Genomic DNA, 19,684 nt, shown 5'->3' on the forward strand with positions numbered 1-19,684 from the left:
TTCACAGTTTAGTTTCCTATATATGGACTGTATGAACTGGGAAGAGAATGGTAGATGTTGAAGCATTTAAAAGTGTGTACATGCCCTTTTATTTTAATAAAGTAAGGAAAAATATTTTTTTTAATGATATGGACCCTTTAAAGACCATCCACATAATTTCAAGGTTCTATACCAATTAAGATGTTTAACCTGTAACCATATGTTCAGGCCAATAACCATTTACAAAATGCCAAAGATTTATGTAGATGATGCAATTTATGTAGCTTTTTTGTGCTATACATATTTATATATAAATGTAGATGTCAGTCTTGGAAGATTGTATGGCCAAACATGAAGAATGGATGAAACAGAGTTGAGTTGATGGATTCATAGTGAAATCAATCTTATTCACCTGTTGACAGGAATGAAAACAGCCAAGAAAGTCCAAGTCAGTTCTCATGTGAGTCCAACAACAACAAAGTTACAGTACCTGCGTTAACCAGTAAGTACTGAAATGATATTGCTGTTACATTGTGCTCTCTGTATACAACTAACAATAACAAAAGGATTTATTCAGTACTAGTTTGCATGTGAATGGGCTGCTGTGAAATCCTTTTGTCACATGTATGTGTAATAATCTTACATGGATAATCTAATTACAGGGATTAGAAGTTGCCATGTGCAGTTTCCACAAAAAATGATGATTAATGAGTATATTTGTACATAAACCTCTCACTAGGTCTGACTTTAAACAGTTTTTAATTGTATTGTTTGTTTTTACCATATTTTTTTCTAGTAATTTTTTCCCCATGAGAGAACTTTTACAGCACAGTCTACACACCCTAGCAACTGTTCTCGCAGAGCAGTGTTTATACTACCTGCTTTGTTTGCATTATCCTGGAACATTAGATAGTATCAGGGTGGGAATATTTGTGTTGCTAAATTTTGCATAAGACTACTACTATTACTACTGTGAGTGTTCTATAATGAGACATGGCAGAAATCAACAGAGATTCCCTTAAAATGTTTCCAGTTTCCTCTACTACTTCTTATGTATCCACTGCTAATGGTCTGTCCTCTGCAGGTGTGGATAGCCTTGGCTCTGAGGAGGAAGCCCCTCAACTACTGAGAACAAGAAGTGACGCCAGCTTCATGAACATTCAGAGGAGATCCAAAATGCGCAGCGCAGGAGATTTACAGCGGGTTAGAAGACATCGCTTCTCCATAAATGGCCATTTTTACAACCACAAGGTGATATTTTTATCAGACTGTTATTACATCTTCCAAATAAGTATCCAAGTAAGTGTCACTATTCTGAAATAACCCAGAGACGGGATGTAGTTGGTAACACTTTATAATAGCAGGCCCTAATAAACCGAACCTTAATCATTATCTAATCATTTATTAATGACTGTTAATATTTATATAATAGTTAAAAATACATTAATAAATGGTACTGTTTGAATTTAGAATGAACCATTTACTTACATATCAGTTATTATTTTTTGTATTTGTTGAAACTTAATAAGTAACAGGTTTATAGGTTATAGGTTATACTCCTGGCTCATAAATTACAAAACTTATTGTTAATTGTTGTCATATTAATTGTTCATAAAATCAATTCATAATGAATGAATTGTCCTGTGTTTGTTTGTTTTTTTTTTAATTTTTACCCGATTTTCTCCCCAATTTAGTCGTCTCCAATTCCACCCGCTAGTTAGGACTCCCCCAATCACACGATGCTATCAACACTAGGAGGGTGAAGGCTAACACAGGGCTTCCTCCGAGACCTGTGAAGCGCCACCGCTTCTTTTCGAACTGCCGCTCACGCAACGTCACTGGACAGCCAAACGCGCTCGGAGGAAAGCGCCGACCGCCAGATCTGTTACGTCAGCTAACAGACACCTGCGCTGACTAGCATCGCGCTGAGTGATGGGGGGAGAAGGAGGGGCCATCCCACCCACCCAGAGAGAGCGAGGCCAATTGTGCTCTCTCGGACTCCCGGCTACGGATGGCTGTAGCATCACCAGGGATCGAACTCGCGATCTCCTGAAGATAGGGCCAACGCTTAGACGGTTGCATTACTTTGTGATGCATATGCATTTCCTTAAAGCTTGCTTAATCATTATTAACTGGTGAAAATATACTTTAATAATCATAATTTGGACCTCTATTATACACTAATGTGGTCAAAACATTATAACTCGCAGCCTAATATGCTGTTGGTCCTCCATGTGCTGCCAAAACAGTTCTGACCTGCTGATGTATGGATTCTTCATGACCTCTGAAGGTGCCCAGGAGTATCAATCACCAAGATGTTAACAGCAGATCCTTTAAGTCCTGAAAGTTGCAAACCGGAGCCACTGTGGATTGAACTTCTTGTTCCGGCACGTCCCACAGATGCTTGATCGGATTGAGATCTGGGGAATTTGGAGGCCAGGGCAACACCTTGAACTTCATGTTCCTCAAACCATTCCCAAACAATTTGTGCATTGTGGCAGGGTGTATTATCCTGCTGAAAGAGGCCACTGCCATCGGGGAATACCATTGCCATGAAGAGGTCTACCTGGTCCGCAACCGTGTTTAGATAGGTGGCACAGGTCAAACTGATGGCTACATGAATTCCTGGACCCAGAGTTTCCTGGAGCATCACATTCCCTCCACATTCCCTCCGGCTTGACTTCTTCCCACGGTGCATTCTGGTGCCATCCCATCTCCAGATAAACGGTGCACGCCTTCCTGGCCATCCACGTGATGTAAAAGAAATCAGGACTCATCGGGCCAGGCAGCCTTCTTCCATTGCTCCAAGGTCCAATTGCATCGGTTGCGTACCTATTGTAGGTGCTTTCAGCAGTGGACAGGGGTTAGAATGGGTACTCTGACTGGCCTGCAGCTACGTAGCCTCATATGCAACATGGTGCACTGCGTGTTGTGACACATTCCTCCTGTATCTATCATTAACATATTTCTATGACTGGGTAGCCATTCTGTGGATTCGAACCAGACAGCATAGCCTCTGTTGCCCTCTTGCATCAGTGAGCCTTGGGTGCCTGACACTTGGGCATGCTTGCACCTCCTCGGACCACTGTCAGTAGGTTCTCACCACTGCTCACCGGGAACACCCCACAAGCCTAGCTGTTTTGGAGATGCTCCAACCCAGTTGTCTGGCCATAACTATTTGGCTCATATCAAAGTCGCCCAGGTCTTCATGCCTTTGCATTTCTCCCAAATCTAACACTTCGACTACGAGAACCAGCTGTTTGTTTACCGTCTAATATATCCCAGACCTTCACATGTGTTGTTGTTGTTATGAGACTTTCAATGTTATTCGCAACATCTGTGAGTGGTAATGTTTTAGCTCATCGGTGTATAGATGTGACCTTATAATGTAAGGCGTAAATTGAGCCCCTCCAACAAAAAAAAAAACAAAAACATTTTAGCCATTCCATTTTTTGGATTATCAGTTATTTTATTTTCTATTTTATTTTGTACACTTTTACATTAAAGAGCCTAACTATGCTTTATTTACATTTTAGTGACCCTTTTATTTTAAATACAGGGCATCAAACAATGCCATACCATTTTATATTTTTACAAAAAGTCACATGTACTGTTTCACGTTGCAAGCGCTCATTTATTACAATATAAATACATTTGTGAAATGATTACAGTGCTTCAATTATTTGTATATCACAACATAAATGCTTAATAATTCAAATGGTAGCACATATTAATGCACAAGTAACTGTTAAAAATCATTACCTATCATTGACAAATTATTAGTTATTATTAATGTATTCATAGGAGCCTAATGTTATGAAGTGTTACCAAATGGTTTTATTGAAGAACAATCCATTGAAAGTTTCTTTCAGGAACAAAAAGAGCTTCTTCTGTGGTATTGCTCCAAATAAGCTTTTTTGGCACTATTATTTGAGTGTAAAGGAAGATCTTGAGTCACTGGGCAGAGATGAGTACAGATTGTCTTCTGGACAATAGCACTTCATGAAGTGCTGTCATGCCCTGTGACTGGCAGAGGGCCCTGGAGCTCTCGCTAATGGCTGTAGCAGCATGTGTGAGGGGAAGTGTCCGTTGTGCGAGTGTCCTGCGGGTCAGAGCGTTGTAAGATGGATGCAGGTGTTGAGAGGCAGTGCTCTTCCTGTGCAGGCGTTCCCCTGGCAGAAGCACCACTCTCCACAATGGCCCGTCACCTGCTCTTCTCATCAACGCTCCTCAAGGTTATGGATCAGCCTGGTCAAAAAGGTCTTTCTGCAGATGTGGAGAAACTGGAAGGGAAACTTGCTGTTTAATTGCTTTGTCTCAGGGGTGGGTGGTGATGGGTATGCTACCCTCCAGAGCCTTAATGTAAACAAATGCAAAGGAAATGTTTTTTGTCACATGAACATCTGCTTACTTTGATACCCTCACGAGTGCCAAGACATGCCAACTTGGAAATGTAGAAGAACATAAGACCCTGCAGGTTCATTTTCTTAACCTTGCATATATCTTTTTTCATTTTCCACTTCAGAGAAGTAGTAAAAGCATACTATGTGTAGGTTCAGAATGGAGTTCTCTAATAGAAATCTTTTTATCTGGTAAATGAATGTAAACAGTGAAGATTATTTAAAATATTAAAAGTCTAAATGAATGATAATAATAAATATGTACTGTAGATATACTGTAGTCTGGTTGTTTTACTTTATTTCTCTTCTTCTGTAAATAGCTCGGCCAGTTTGCATTGAAGTTCCTGTAGTTACTGAATAATGCGTCGTTATTCAATATTTAAGCAATAATATACAGTATCGTGCAAAAAATAGTTTTATTTCATTTACTTTCCATTCAAAATGTCCATTAAGTTATTCAGTTTTCAGCTTTAGGAAAAATGCAGGAAAAATTTACAAGAAGCAAGAATTTTAACTGAAAATTACACCGAAGCCTCCAACATTAATTATAATATCAAATCATATCAGTATTTACTTTACTTTTGTGCACTCAGCTGCCACTTTAAAAAAAAACAACAACATATAAATAAGAAAACAATCAGGCACTCAGCACTATGGGTATGAAAGGATGTATAGCTGTCAAGAAGCTGTTACTAAGAAAAGAAAATAGACAAAAGAGAAGAAAATTTGCAAATCAAACAAAGAAGCCGCTGGTTTTCTCAGAACAATGGACTGACCACCCCAGAGTCCAGACCTCAGCATCACTGAATGTGTTTGGGATTGTTTGGATCATGTTTGGATCATGAGAAAGAGAAAATGCGACCAACTTCTAAGACTTAACTTTAGAAGTGTGAAAAAACATCTGCAGATTTCTTTAAAAACTGAAAGCAAGTCTCCTGAAAAGAATGGAAGCTGTAATAAAGGCAAAGGACTACATACTGAAAAAAGGGTATTATATGTTGTTGAGGGTTCTGTGTAATTTTCTGTTAAATATGTTTTCTGTTTTTTTTTTCCCTGATGCTGAAAAATGAATAACGTGTCAGATATTTAAAGTAATATATATTTAATTTACTGAATGGCTATTTGAAAGGGTGGTCTCTGACTTTGGTACAGTACAGTATATTATATAAATAACAGTCATTTTGGGGTGCAGCTTGTGTATTGCTGTCTGTTTTTTCCCTCTTTTGGGGGGATGGTTAGGGTTTGGAGGAGTTGTTGTGGGTACACATCTTCACCACTACATGTAATATAGCACACATTGTTCAAATATAATAATGAAATGCAAATTGGAAAGAAGGAGTCTCTCCAAAATAGTATCTAGAGACAATAGTAACTTTAGTAATTTATTGTGATTTATTGCTTTCACAGACATCAGTCTTCACCCCAGCATATGGATCAGTGACTAATGTTCGTGTGAACAGCAAAATGACAACACAGCAAGTCCTCAGTCTGTTACTTCATAAATTTCGGGTAAGTAACACTGTAACCATGATTCACATAACTAAATGGGCTCTCATTGTTCTCAGCTAATATTTTTTTTATCATACTCCTACAGGTTGAGAATAACATTGATGAATTTGCCCTCTATGTCGTCCACGAGTCAGGAGGTAGCTTTATGTGCTTTTTCTCTTCGCGACTTTTGACTTGTTATTACTATCACTGTGGTGTGTTTATGAATGTTTTTTTTTCTTCAGAGAGGACAAAGCTTAAAGACACTGAATATCCGTTGGTATCGCGTGTGCTGCATGGCCCATGTGAAAAAATTGCCAAGATTTTCATTATGGAAAGTGATCTAGGAGAAGAGGTTACACATGATGTGAGTCTTTCTGCCTCTGGAAGAAAAAACACAATTGCTGACATGTTTTGAGTAGCGCTCACTATTTGGCACAGTAAACAGAAAACAGATGCCGTATCTATAGATGTTATGTCTTCTTGTCAGGCCTAATTTTAGTTTGTATCACTTTCCTGTTTGGGGGATTTAACAATGAGACAGGCCTCCCTCTTGAAAATTAGAATGGTAGTACTATATGACAGGGTACTATTTCTGTAAATGGAATAAGTAACAGAATTAATCAAACAGTAACTTCAGTGTGTCTTTTTTTCAGGTTGCACAGTACATCAAGTTTGAAGTGCCTATTTTGGATAGCTTTGTCAAAAAGTTGAGGGAAGAAGAAGAGAGGGAGATTTTAAAACTGACAAGAAAGTATGTCATATTACACAAATACAATATTGTTATTGTTATAGTTTTATCCTCAAATGACTCCTTTTTATAATAAGCCTCTTTTTTGTATTAATCTATGTGCTATATTAATAATTAATACTACATGATTTGATTACTTTCATGTGGACAATATGAAGAGAAATTTCAAATGTGTTTAGTTTGCCTTAATAACTTTCATCTCTCTTTTAAAGATACAGTGCATTGAGGTCAATGATACTGGAGCAGCTGGAGGAGCTGTCTGAGAGTACAGACAGTGTGTGAGAAGATCTAAAGAGAGTTATTTGACTAAAGACACAGATGCAATAATGTTTCTATTAATATATTTATAAGACATACTCAGGCATGATACACAATGCTGTTGTTAAACTGCTGTATGAGGCATTTAAGCATTTTGCAGTTTTTCTCAGTTGATTTGGCACCTTTCTGCAAACTCATTCCATTCCCAAACAGTTCATACAGCAGTGGGAATTCTGTGAGTGGGAGTTCTGCTGGAAATCAAATAATGCAATCTGATTAAATATATGTATAATAACAAATAAAGCAATTGACACTGTTGCAAGAAAACCCTATATCATAAAGTATAGTGTGCCATAGTACACACAAGCTACATTAACCACAGGCAGTTAGTTGAATTGATTGAAAGTTTAACTTACTGATAACATGAGCATCCATATAGTGATCCAAAAAATCAATGAAGTTAAGGTAACATAACATTGGATGTAATATTTTATGAGGTGTAAATTCTGTTGTATTGGCTGTATAAACTGTTATGTGAGCCTGCATGATTTGTACAAATGTGCTAAATCAGCTGAAAAAGAACACTGTGAATGGGACACTTTGTAATTAACAACATATCATTATAGTTTTACACTGAATGTAATTAGCTGGAAATGATGTCAAACACACTATTGTTAACTTTTTTTAAGAATATAAAATAAATTTTCATATGTAGACTGTACGTGTGAGCCCACTTAATGATTGTTTATCCATATGAAACTTCTGACGGTCAGTTTTTCATTAAACATTTGTTCAAAAGATATTAAATAGACGTTCAATAGATATTCAGCAAACATAATGCACAGAAAATTTGTATTTCAACACATAATTAGATTCTTGATTTTCACATTTTGCACACTTTTGCTGTTAAATCTCAGTTTAAAAACACAGTCTGTTTACTTTGATGTCATATACCTCTTTTAGCTGCATGTTTTGTTTTCTGAGATGATTAACTCCATTATCACTAGGCTGTTTTCCTTGAGAAGAAAAAGCAGTCATTTTTGTTTCCTGCATGCTCACAATGAGTCCAACAGAGTTTCTCATTGTTCTGTGAGTGACCTATGGAGTGAACCAGTTCCCACGATTTATTCCAGGGCCTGTTTTGTTGAGTGTAAGACAAGAAATCAGTGCCTGCTGGCCTGAGTGCCAGTGTTACACAATAGAGTCCTGAGAAACGAGCACCATAGCTGGCTTTATTTTCCCCAGAGAAGTAGCACAGCTAAGGAAAATGGACTGTGTGTTTGCTTTTTTACTATTCTCAGGTCAGTCTATAGTGTGGTACAGCTGTATGCAAAAGTTTAAACACCCCCAGCCAAATTATATGTTTTGTTGATTTTGTAAGTGAAAATAAGTTAATACACCCTCTACAGAGAACACACTGAACTATGACAATTTTCATTTATTTATTTTAGTTTACAATATTGGGGGAAAAAACAAAATATAAAATGTGCCACAACTTTTGCACATGCCGTGTTTTATTTTTTTTTTTCCTAAATATGTTAAATTCAGCAAATAAACAGTAATTGTGCATTAAACTATGTAGAAGTGTGTTCTCTGTAGTCTTATCTTCACTTAAAACATAAAAAAAATAAATTTGACCACTTGAAATTTTTGCATATGACTATTTGAATGCCAATGATATGTTTTGGCTTTCATGTAAAACTTTTACCTGGTATTAAGTCTGCTAATCGTTAATGGAAACCCACAGGAAAGAAACATAAAAAGATCTCCTTAATATCTCTGTAGTTTCTCCTAAACAAGAGATCATGGAAAGACAAATGAGATGTTTTCATTAGTCTCCTACTGCTCAAATATTTCTCCTGAGTAAAAGACCCCTAATCTCATATGTCTCCTATTGAATTTTAGTAGAGATCTCATTAAAAAGTCACAAATTGTGCTCAGATTAGTCAACATAATAATTCTCTTGTTTACCTGCAGCTGAACTAAAGACAGGAATCTCAACATGAACTCATCCATTTCTCATCCAAGAGTCTTCTCTGTTTTGCTGCTGTGAAAAGTATTATCGTTTTCATCTGGGCCATAAGTATCCCTTCTCTCCTTTTTATTTAATGTTATTTCTCCTGAGGAATTGTAAGAGAATCACCATTAAGTCTCCTGAGCCATCATAGACCAATATTTGAGCAATGAGATTATCTTCTGGGAAATACAGTTGCATACAAAAGTTTAGACACTCCTGGTGATTTTTTTTTATTTTTTTGAACATATTCTCTACAGGGAACCAGCTTAAATATGGCATTTTCTGCATATTTTAGTGCAAAATTAATTTTCTATTTATTTGAGTTATTTAGGGAAAATAAAACACAGAATATATTATGTGGCCCCCAGTGGCAGCTGGGATAGGCTCCAGCACCCCAGCACGACCCAGAAGGATAGGTGGTTTAGATGATGTGTGTGTGTGTGTGTGTGTGTGTATGTGTATTATGTGCCCAAACTTTTGCACGCAACTGTATTCAAGGAAAATAGAAACACTTTTTTTGGTTAGAATTAAACTCAAGCATACAGCTCATTTGCACTTCTAGAGCTCTTATCATAGCTATTGTTATTTTGGGACAATGCTTTACTTATCCTTTCTTGGGAAATGAAACAGTTGTCTGTGGTCACTGGCTTCACTGAGAGTACACGAGGTTTGATATTTACCACAACAATGACCTGCTGTATTGGTCACACCACCATGTGTCTGTAATGAGATGTTCACAACATTATCGTGTATAGCAGGCATGAACATAACAAAATACAAATAAATTTTAAATTTCCAGTAATAATGCTAGACATTAAAATGACCACCTTCACCCATCTCAACATTATCCTATTATTATTATTATTATTATTATTATTATCATTATTATTATGTAATTCTGAAAATCATCTGAACTGCAAAGGGATTCTGGTTAACAGTTCTACATGATTTCTGGGATCTTCAAGTCTCTTTGCTTAGTTAGCTATGCAGAACCCAAACATGCCTTTTTCATATACAGTTTCCACAACTGTTTCAAACTGAAACTGACTGTTTCAATACACTTTTTGTAGAAAGGTTGTTATCTAAAAAGGGGAAAAAGTTCCACAATAAAATCTGGGACTAGAGGAATGTGAGTATGATGACTGACACAGTTGGTGTATTAAAAGTGAAACACTAGAGAAGATGCAGAGGGGGAAATCCACAAGGGCACTTCTTGGGCCTTTATTAACTTCGTTAATACTCAAAAATCTAGATATCTGAAAATTATTACTATTCATTGGTCTACATGGGATCTCATAAATTCTCAGTAAATTCCCTTTAAGTGTCAATTTTGGCCTGTACTGTCCACCTTTCAGTGGTGCTTTGTGTACAAATGTGACGCCCCATGGTCTCATATCGACCCCTTCTGGCAGGAACTAGAATTATTTCTTTCTCCAGTTTTCAAAATAATACACATCCTGAGTAACACCAGGTAATACCAGAGAATTTGTAGTAAGGAGCATTGCCGCTCAGTAATGTCGTCTGGATTTGTCTAACGCTACTTTTGGAGCGAATGAATGGGTTAATATGGAGCAGTCGAGCAAAATCATAGTTTATAAATGCTTATATATTTTTATACAGATGAATGCATTCACTTCCAGAACACTGTACAGAACAGCATAAAACATTATAACACTGCTGTTATGTTTTTGAGCGCTTTTGAACTCGAGTACAGGACTTTATAACAGCGCCTCATGTACGTTCATGACCTCAGGGAGCGCGAACCGCTTCAGTCAGACAGTCAGCTCGCCAACCAATCAGCACTCAGTAGCAGTAATACTAGCCAATCAGCACTCAGTAGCAGTACTGCTAGTGTCATACTGCTTAAAACTATACGATATTACTAGGAATTAAAAAAAAAAAACTTTGTATGCTTTTGTATTCAATTCATTCAGTCAAATTTAGGCAAATGGCTTCTTTCATTAAACAGTGAAAGGCTGACTAGGGAAGATTACGTAAGTGATCATTTAACCCTGTATGCTCCCTGACCCGCACTCTGCTCTCAGCGGTGCTCGAGTTAAAGTATAACTTGCCAGAAGAGTCGCCCTCTCCCCACCTCGGTGCTCTTCACATGAGGAAAGGAAGCGATGGCTCTCCGTCCAGCTGTAGATGCGAAAATACTCATTATCGGATGCGGGATTTCAGGGATCGGCGCTGCACAGCGGTTAATGCAGCACGGCTTTAGCAATGTGCGTATTATCGAAGCCACGTCCAGAAGCGGCGGAAGGATCAAGACAGGCAGACTCGGTAAGTGTGTACCGTAAGGCCTGCTTACTGGTTCCGACATGCACTGCACGTAACTGGGGCACAGTTAGCCTGCAGCAAAAGAGCTGGAGGACCGCTAGATGGTTTTATGACAAGTTCGCCCACACTAGACAAATCTGCAGAACAAAGGGACACGATTATTCATATTCTCATGACTGTGTTGTTTCGGTTGATATAATAAATTAAGAAGCTGCGATGTAGATGAAGGTTGAAGTTGGTAGCGTGTTAACAACATTAGTGTAAACTAACAACAGTGTCAAACAAGAAAACCCTGGCTGAGTGGAGCCCAGAGCACTGGCGGCTTCTCGAACGAGAACAGTCATGACTTCACAAAGTTCAGGTTCATGAACCTTTTGTACTTTTGTAACCAAAGCAAGCCTAACGAGCACAAAATCTCCGGGGTGAGGTTTGTTCATTACTTTTATTCATAGTCTCCTTAATCACCCCACATATTCTATTTCTAGTCTTGCAAGTGTGTAGTTTGACAAACGGGAAGCAGGAGGTGCCTAAAATGTGTTTACACGATTAAAGTTTGACCATCCAGATATTGAAGTAAAATCAGCTACGTGTTAAATATGTAGCGGCTTCACTGTTGTGAAAAGCAGTCACTGTAGAGCTGCGGTGTCAAACTCAACCACAAACAGGGCCAAATGAAAAAATCTAAACAAACACGTGGACCAGCTGTGTTTTTATTTCTTGACCCGAGCTGGCCATTGTTTATTCAAACCTGCAACAGCAAAAAAAAGGCACTGAATACTTGACCTATTAAAATAATTCGAAGCAAAAGCAAGTTGTTTTATATAAAACAACAGACTTTATATAAATCAATCGTCTTGCTACAGATAACTGTTAAACCTCTTTAACTGTCCCCAGTGTATGGTAGGGTTTTAAACCTGCCTGTTGGCTTGAACTAGACACCTGGCATATCTTTGCTTTTTGTGGTGCTGTCCCATAGACGCACATTATGTTGCAGTGCATGCTGGGGATTGTAGTGCAGCTCATGGTGAATTGGGCTAATAATAATAGAAAATTAAAATGATTTCGCGGGCCGAATAGGAGTGTGTCACGGGCCTGACTTGTGTTTGACACATGTTCTGTAGAGCCTCTTACTCTGAACACTGGCAATATTGAGGCTAGGTTGTTTCCTTTGCATTGAGCCTCAGTTTACTGGTTAACTTAATGGTCTACTGTGGCATCTTTATAGACCTATGTCTTTGCACTATAGGAACTTTGAACTGTCACTGATTTATAAACTTTGAGAATGTATGTTAGGTGCACATACATGTCAGCATTACGTGAGAAGTTCTTTACTAGATACCAATCGTGATAATTAACTTGATAGAAATGTGATATGTTAGTGTTCCAAGTTGTAATCAATAACTTTACTTTGGCATAGTTAGTCTCCTTCAAAATCCATAATCCATAATCTCATTTTTCTCCAGGCAGTAATATTGTAGAAATAGGTGCCAACTGGATCCATGGCCCATCACAGGAGAATCCGGTGTTTCGCCTGGCCTGCCACTACCAATTACTCAGCAAAGAGTCCATGTCTGAGGAGAATCAGTCAGTGGACATTGGTGGTCACCCACCTTTTGTACCTAACTGGTTTTCCAGCTCAGGCAGGAAACTTGATCCTGAGGTGATGGGACCTGCAGTGGAACTCTTCATGACATTGTTTGAGAAGTGCCAGGAGTTCCACGCCAGTGGTGAAGAACCCTTGCCTACTGTGGGGGAGTTTCTTAAGAGAGAGGTCCTCCGGATAGCCCATGAGGAGTGGGAGGAGAACCAGGCTACCAAAGATCTGAAGCTTGCTCTTCTGAGCACAATGCTGAAGCTGGAGTGCTGTGTTAGTGGAACACACACTATGGATGATGTGGGCCTTGGAGCTTTTGGCATGTACAAGACACTTCCAGGACTGGACTGCACCTTCCCAGGGTGAGCTTTTAGAAGGACAGTTGTTTTCTTTAACTTTTAGATATAAGGTGTTGTAGAACTTTAGTGCCCAATGACAAGGGTACACAGTTGAGTAGTGTGTATGAATTTATATATTTTTCTCTTTTTCAGAGGTTATGATGGCCTAATTAAGCACATGATGAATGAACTTCCCAAGGACATTGTTTTGTACAATAAACCAGTTAAGTGCATTCACTGGAATAACACCTACAAGCAGTCAAGCTCAAAAGGAAGGACATACCCTGTTACTGTTGAGTGTGTTAATGGAGAGGCTTTTGAAGCAGATCATGTCATTGTTACCATTCCACTTGGTATGTTTTATGGGTTACACCATCCTTTATTTCTCTTATTTGTACACTGCTCATTACAAATCTCATTGCACATCACAGATTACAGATTTCTCTTCACTGCTTTCTGTATATTATCTTTGACAACTTTGCAATATTAGAATATTATGTTTATTGAGTGTGCCGTTTTTTATAATGTGTTCAACTGTAAAGGCTACTTGAAGAAGTATCAGGACACACTCCTACATCCTCCTCTGCCACTACACAAATTGCACTCCGTCCAGAGGATGGGTTTTGGGACCAACAATAAGATTTTCCTTGAGTTTGAGAATCCATTCTGGAGTGAAGATTGTGAAGTTATCTACCTCGTATGGGACGACGAGCCTGATCTTGTGGATGCTTTTTCTGATGTGAAGACGGCCTGGATCAGAAAGCTGGTTGGGTTCACTGTTCTGAAGCCCATGGAAAGGTAGGCAGAGTTCGGTCTAATCAAGATCTAGCACTGCACTTTAGGCTGTTTGTGAGATTTGATTACTCTCTCTGACAAGGTTTGGCCACGTTCTTTGTGGTTGGATTGCTGGGCATGAATCCGAGTACATGGAAACTCTGACAGAATTTGAAGTGCTGCAAGCAGTCACTCAGCTCATTCGCAGGTTTACAGGTAACATAGATAAATGTGTCTGTTATACTGACTGTACCAAAACACTGGGTTCATACCTGCCACAGCAGGAATTTAACTTGAAAAACCTGTATGAAAAAATCCCTCTCAGCAGTTTTTGATGTAATGTATGACAAAGTAAGATATTCAGTAACCTCCATTCGCCTTAGGTAGTTTTAATTCTTAACTGTAATTTCCAGGAAATCCAACTATTGCACCAAAGAAGCTTCTACGGTCCCAGTGGTTCCATGACCCATACACTTGTGGATCCTACACCTACGTGGCCAAAGGGTGCTCAGGTTATGACATAGATAACCTTGCAGAGCCTCTTCCCCTGCCAGGTTCAAATTCTCAGGTAAATTGAAGCGTCACTACCTTCAGGTTTCACAGTGGCACTGCACTATTTTGATTGCGAGTGACTCCTTTGAAAAGTAACTATTAAAGCCACAGTCAGGGATTTTGAGACAATTGATTATAATCTTTAAGAAGCAGTAATTACAGCACACTGACTACATCACTTAGCTAAGTAGCTAGCCTAACAGCTCATTTCACCACCTTTTATTTGTACAAACATTACATGATTATTGTCTGCGCCCATATGTGGGGTTAGCTTCTCAGCAAAAGTCTGCCATCTGATGCGATTAACACCTGTATGGTGGAGCTTGTTTTTCTAAGAGTGATACAGCTCAGCCTTTCTCTTCAGCCATTACAGGTGATGTTTGCTGGAGAGGCCACACACAGATCCTTCTTCTCTACTGTCCACGGAGCCCTGATAACAGGCTGGAGAGAAGCAGACCGTCTCCGCACTCACTACACTGCCCTGTCAGGACAGATGACTTCAAAACTGTAAAGAGTGGTGTGTGCACTTTTAAGGTGTTTTTAATAACTGGCCAACAGCAATGGCTTGTTACCTCCAACTCTGGACACCGAATGTAATGAAAAGATGAAATTATTTTATCTGGAACAGTTACTCACATTGTGATTTTTATGTGAAAATGTGATTGTGTCTTTGTCATTTTCAGAAAATTGTTTAAAATTCTGTTTTGCACACTACCTGTAATCTGTTGATAGAATAAATGCCATCGAAAGCTGATTTTCATTGAAATCCAAAGACATTGTGCAAGTTCATGGGGATCCTGGGTATTTCTACACTAGTAAGCTATTTTGTGAGATAAAAAGGTATGGTTCTGTGTGAAGACTCCAAAAAACAGTGCCTCTTTGCATTGTTGTAGCTGACTGCTACATCATTTGTTAAGTCCCATGCTGTTGCAACCAACCATAAAAAACAAAGCAGGAAAATGTATAGTTAGTTTTTTTTCCCTACAAGGGAAATGAATGGCATAAGCCTGGGGAGAGACTGACTGAGAGTTGACACCAACAATAGGGAGAAGCTAGGCCTTCTGATAGGACTTAGGGAGTATCTAGATGGGTGTATGAGACAGAATACTGTAGGCCTTTGTTAAAAAAATAAATAAATAAATAAATAAACATATATATATTTAGTGTGGTGAAATGTTTTTATTCTGATCTGTCAAACCAAATTTTTTATGTTTAAAGAATAAAATTGATAAAGCTAGAAGTATTCAAACACCAAAATTTAATAACATTAGTTCTTTGTTGCAAAGCTATTCTTGGCAATTGCCAACAACTTTGAGAAGTTTTTGGAAAAGAAGCAATCAGCTTTTTGCAGCATTGTGGGTTTTGGCCCATTCCTCTTCGCAAACCGTCTTAATTCCCCAAGGTTGTGAAGGTCCCTCCTACGATCCTTAGGATATCCTGTAAAATTACTATTCTGATTATAAGTTACTTTAAACGCCAACAGATTCGAGCCCTGTTTGGAGGAAATATCTGTTTTCAATCTGGTTTTATGAAAGATAGACATATATCAAATAATATCCACCTTGTTTTGGATCTTCTGGATTATTCAGAGTTGGCAAATGAAGAAGCTTTTATTTCTGGATTTTTATAACGCATTTGATACAGTAGTACATTTCTATGTCTGATACGTTACTTTGGTTTTGGTTGTAAATTGAAATGTCATTCAAACATTTTATAAAAATGTTAACAGTAATGTTTCCTTGTTTAATGGCATGTAATGGCAGTTTTGCTAACCGAGAGTACAGTTTACAAATCCGTGGCACGGTTTATAAACTGAGAGTACGGATTACTGAACTGCGGGGACAGATTTTCCTCCTCACAATTTTTTTTTCTCGTTAGTGACCTCTACGGGTCATACTAAAAGGCGCTACTGGAAAAACAGTATCTGTCTCTGCTTTAGTCAGATCATCCCCTCCACAACACTAGATGGCGATATAAACTCAACTGAACGGTCGATGAGTCGAATGCTCACCGAGAAATACTTGGAAACGGGAAGCTGCTGTAAAATGATGTGCTTTATAGAGATTACAGAGCCTAAATCACTGATAAGTGATTAAAAAAATTCTGTGATTTTCCGCTCTTAAAGAAACACTGTTCGACGTGGCTGACGTTTTCCTGCAAGACTAACTGACACTGAAACGGTAAGTTTAAAGGTTTTCTAGATACCATCTTTTTCTTAGCTGGTGACCCCACAGTTATCATACTACATTCATGTAAAGGGATTTATTTACCTTAATGCGGATTTAGAGTATTGTATATCTTGCTTCAACCCATGTTTTTCTTATTTTTGCCACAGGTGTTAAACGACTGTAAATCAGAGGTTTGACTGGAATAAACCTCCATGTTTTCCCTGTGCTGGTAAAGTGAAAGGTGAGGACCTTAAAGCAAAAGTGCAGCCTGAAGCAAATATGAAATCCACACGTTAGTTGTAGAAAGTTATGGTATTGCCTGCTGTAAGGGGCCTGATGTTAAGTGACCAAAGACAAAAACACACCAGTCCATTGGGCAAATGAAATGAGAAATATCCAGCCCTTGAATATGTTATTTGCCACCTCACCAAACCTGGATAATGAAAACGTGGAATCTGAAAATTACTGCATATTGACATTGCAAACACATTTCACAGCATCTGTCCTCCCTGTTCGAATTAAAAAGGAGTCTGATCCAAGTCACTCAGAGTCTTTCCCTTGTCTTCAATTTGAGGAGAAGTTTAAGGAAGAGTCTTTTAAGTTTGGCGTACTGATAGATGAAAAAGAAAGACTTGTGGACCGAACCTTAGTCATCAGAATGGCTCAGCAGTGTGAAGATGACCTACCAGCAGGCCTAATTCCTCCAGTTGAAATAGATGATGAGGAGTGTGATATAGCATGGACTGAGAAGTCAAGCAAATGTCTGGACAAACCTTTCAAGAAAAAAGTAAAGCCTGGTGCATCAGAGACAAGAAAGAGATACAAAGCCAAACCGAGGAAGGCACAAAAACATAAGAGCCGTTACTGTGGCAAAGCGAGTGATGGCAGAACAACACTGAAAATGCAAACAAAGAAGCATGGAGAACCATTCAGATGTGAAACTTGTGGGAAAGATTTTAAGCGCTCGGACCTTCTCACAGACCATGTGAAAGTGCACAAGCGAAAGAGACCGTACCCTTGTGATGAGTGTGGAATGATGTTTGCCAAACCTGCTTATCTAAAGATTCACCTGCGCAGACATGCTGGAGAGAGGGCATTCACTTGTGACCAGTGTGAGAAGAGGTTTTTTGATAAGTATGACTTAAACGTGCATCTACGAGATCACACAGGAGAGAGACCATATGTGTGTCCAGAGTGTGGAAAGGGCTTCAAGCGAATTTATATACTAAACAAGCACAAGAGAACTCATTCAAAAGAAAAACCTTTTCAGTGTAATGTCTGTGGAAAGGCCTACAGATATGTTTATAGTTATAGGTTGCACATGAAAGACCATTCTGCCTAGATTTCATGTGATTATACAGCTGCTTGTAAACAGATGACTATAAGATGCAATGAATTAATCTCCACAGAAATCTCTGAAAAATCTCTCGGATGCATAATTTTGATATTTTCTATTTATTTTGGACATTGAAGTTATTGCTCTTGGCCTGTATATAACCTGACCCAGAATGCCATCTGTCTTTATTTAGCAAAAATATAAACAGCTGCTGTAATGCTTAGCTAACTGTATTAACTTTTGATTTCTAAAGATGTGTGACTTTAAAACTGTATGTGATTTCTTGTGTAGAGTGCTGAAATCTAATTACTCTTGTAATATATGGTCCGTATACATCATGCACATAATGATGAAGTGTAGCAGAGTGAAATAAATGGCTGACTGACAATATTCAAGTAACACTTTATAAATAACTATTCAAATCATGCTGTACTTTGTGGGGGGGAAAGTGTCCTGTATCCAGCTATTATGAAACCTTGAAATCTGTTTTGTGTCCTTGTATTGTATAACCTAAAACTGTATTCTCTCTTTCATGATTGCTCATCTTCAAGCAGAGGATTTCTGTGGTGTTCATAAATCTGTGGCATAAGCAGATGAAAAGGGGCACTGCTTAGATGATTTGAAAGATTAATGAGAGAGTAGTTTTAATGTGTTCTGCGGTCAGTGTTGCCACAGAGCACCACAAAGAAAGCAAAATGAGAGCCAAGTGAAGTTACTGTTACAGAATTATAAAAATGTATTTGTCACTTAAATAAACAGTAGAAAACATCATCTGAGTTACTACCCCATTTTCAAAAAAAGTTGGGATGCTGTGCAAAATGTAAATTAAAAACAGTGAGTGAAATGATGCGCACATCATTTAAACCCTATATTTAATTGACAACAGTACAAAGATAACATACCATTGTTGAAATGGAAAAATGGTATTTTATTTATTTATTTTTTTTAATATATACCCATTTTGTATTTGATGCCAGCAACACATTTCGAAGATGTTGGGACGGGGGCATGTTTACCACTGTGTTGCATCACCTCTTTTTTTAACAACACTCTCTAAGCATTTGGGAACTGAGAAGACCAATTGCTGTAGTTTTAAAAGTGAAATGTTTTCCCATTCTTGCTTAATATAGGATTTCAGCTGCTCAACAGTTTGGGGTCTCCTTTGTTGAATTTTTTGTTCCATAATGTGCCAAATGTTTTTAATGGGTGACAGGTCTGGACTACAGGCAGACCAATTTAGCAACCAGACTCTTTTACTATGGAGCCATGCTGTTGTAGTGTAAGAAGAATGTGGTTTGGGATTGTTTTGCTGAAATAAGCTGAAAAAGATGTCACCTGGATGGTAGCATGTGTTGCTCCAAAACCTGTATGTATCGTTCAGCATTATTGGTCCTCTCACAGATGTACAAGTCACCCATGCAATGTGTACTAATGCCCCCTTATACCATCACAGAAGCTGGCTTTTGAACTGTGCACTGATAACAAGCCAGATGGTCCCTCTCCACTGTAGCGCAGTTGACGCATCGTCCCCGATTTCCATAAAGAATTTCAAATTTTCATTCAGCGGACCACAGGATACTTTTCCACTTGTCCTCAGGCCATCTTAAATAAGCTCAGGTCCAGAGTAGGTGGTGGCGTTTGTGGATCCTGTTTATAGATGGTTTCTTATATGCATGGTAGAGTTTTACCTTGCATTTGTGGATGCAGTGATGAACTGTGTTCACAGGCAGCGGTGTTCAGAAGTGT

At 38.4% G+C, this 19,684-nt stretch overlaps 3 protein-coding genes across 3 annotated transcripts in view; all 3 read left to right on the plus strand.

Moving 5' to 3' along the window:
- rassf4a (Ras association domain family member 4a) overlaps nucleotides 1-7,597 on the plus strand; it is a 38,543-nt gene extending 30,946 nt beyond the window's left edge. Inside the window, exons 5-11 of the mRNA XM_036574171.1 lie at nucleotides 402-481; nucleotides 1,064-1,230; nucleotides 5,787-5,888; nucleotides 5,974-6,025; nucleotides 6,113-6,234; nucleotides 6,524-6,621; nucleotides 6,831-7,597. Coding sequence (XP_036430064.1) covers nucleotides 402-481; nucleotides 1,064-1,230; nucleotides 5,787-5,888; nucleotides 5,974-6,025; nucleotides 6,113-6,234; nucleotides 6,524-6,621; nucleotides 6,831-6,900 — 691 coding nt within the window. The 3' untranslated portion in view covers nucleotides 6,901-7,597. The remainder of the gene's footprint in view (nucleotides 1-401; nucleotides 482-1,063; nucleotides 1,231-5,786; nucleotides 5,889-5,973; nucleotides 6,026-6,112; nucleotides 6,235-6,523; nucleotides 6,622-6,830) is intronic.
- Nucleotides 7,598-10,933: 3,336 nt separating this feature from the next.
- Nucleotides 10,934-15,206, plus strand: si:dkey-275b16.2 (peroxisomal N(1)-acetyl-spermine/spermidine oxidase). Its single transcript, XM_036574177.1, has 7 exons — nucleotides 10,934-11,179; nucleotides 12,640-13,132; nucleotides 13,262-13,461; nucleotides 13,651-13,906; nucleotides 13,986-14,098; nucleotides 14,296-14,450; nucleotides 14,799-15,206. The coding sequence occupies exons 1-7, from the start codon at nucleotides 11,020-11,022 to the stop codon at nucleotides 14,943-14,945; spliced, it is 1,524 nt and encodes a 507-aa protein (XP_036430070.1). The 5' UTR covers nucleotides 10,934-11,019; the 3' UTR covers nucleotides 14,946-15,206.
- Nucleotides 15,207-16,202: 996 nt separating this feature from the next.
- wu:fj13e08 (zinc finger protein 239) lies at nucleotides 16,203-18,328 on the plus strand. Its single transcript, XM_036574178.1, has 2 exons — nucleotides 16,203-16,614; nucleotides 16,770-18,328. The coding sequence occupies exon 2, from the start codon at nucleotides 16,988-16,990 to the stop codon at nucleotides 17,942-17,944; it is 957 nt and encodes a 318-aa protein (XP_036430071.1). The 5' UTR covers nucleotides 16,203-16,614; nucleotides 16,770-16,987; the 3' UTR covers nucleotides 17,945-18,328.
- The last annotated feature ends 1,356 nt before the right edge of the window (nucleotides 18,329-19,684 follow it).

The sequence above is a fragment of the Colossoma macropomum genome, unplaced genomic scaffold (genome assembly GCF_904425465.1).
Source record: "Colossoma macropomum unplaced genomic scaffold, Colossoma_macropomum, whole genome shotgun sequence".
Taxonomy (NCBI): Eukaryota; Metazoa; Chordata; class Actinopteri; order Characiformes; family Serrasalmidae; genus Colossoma; species Colossoma macropomum.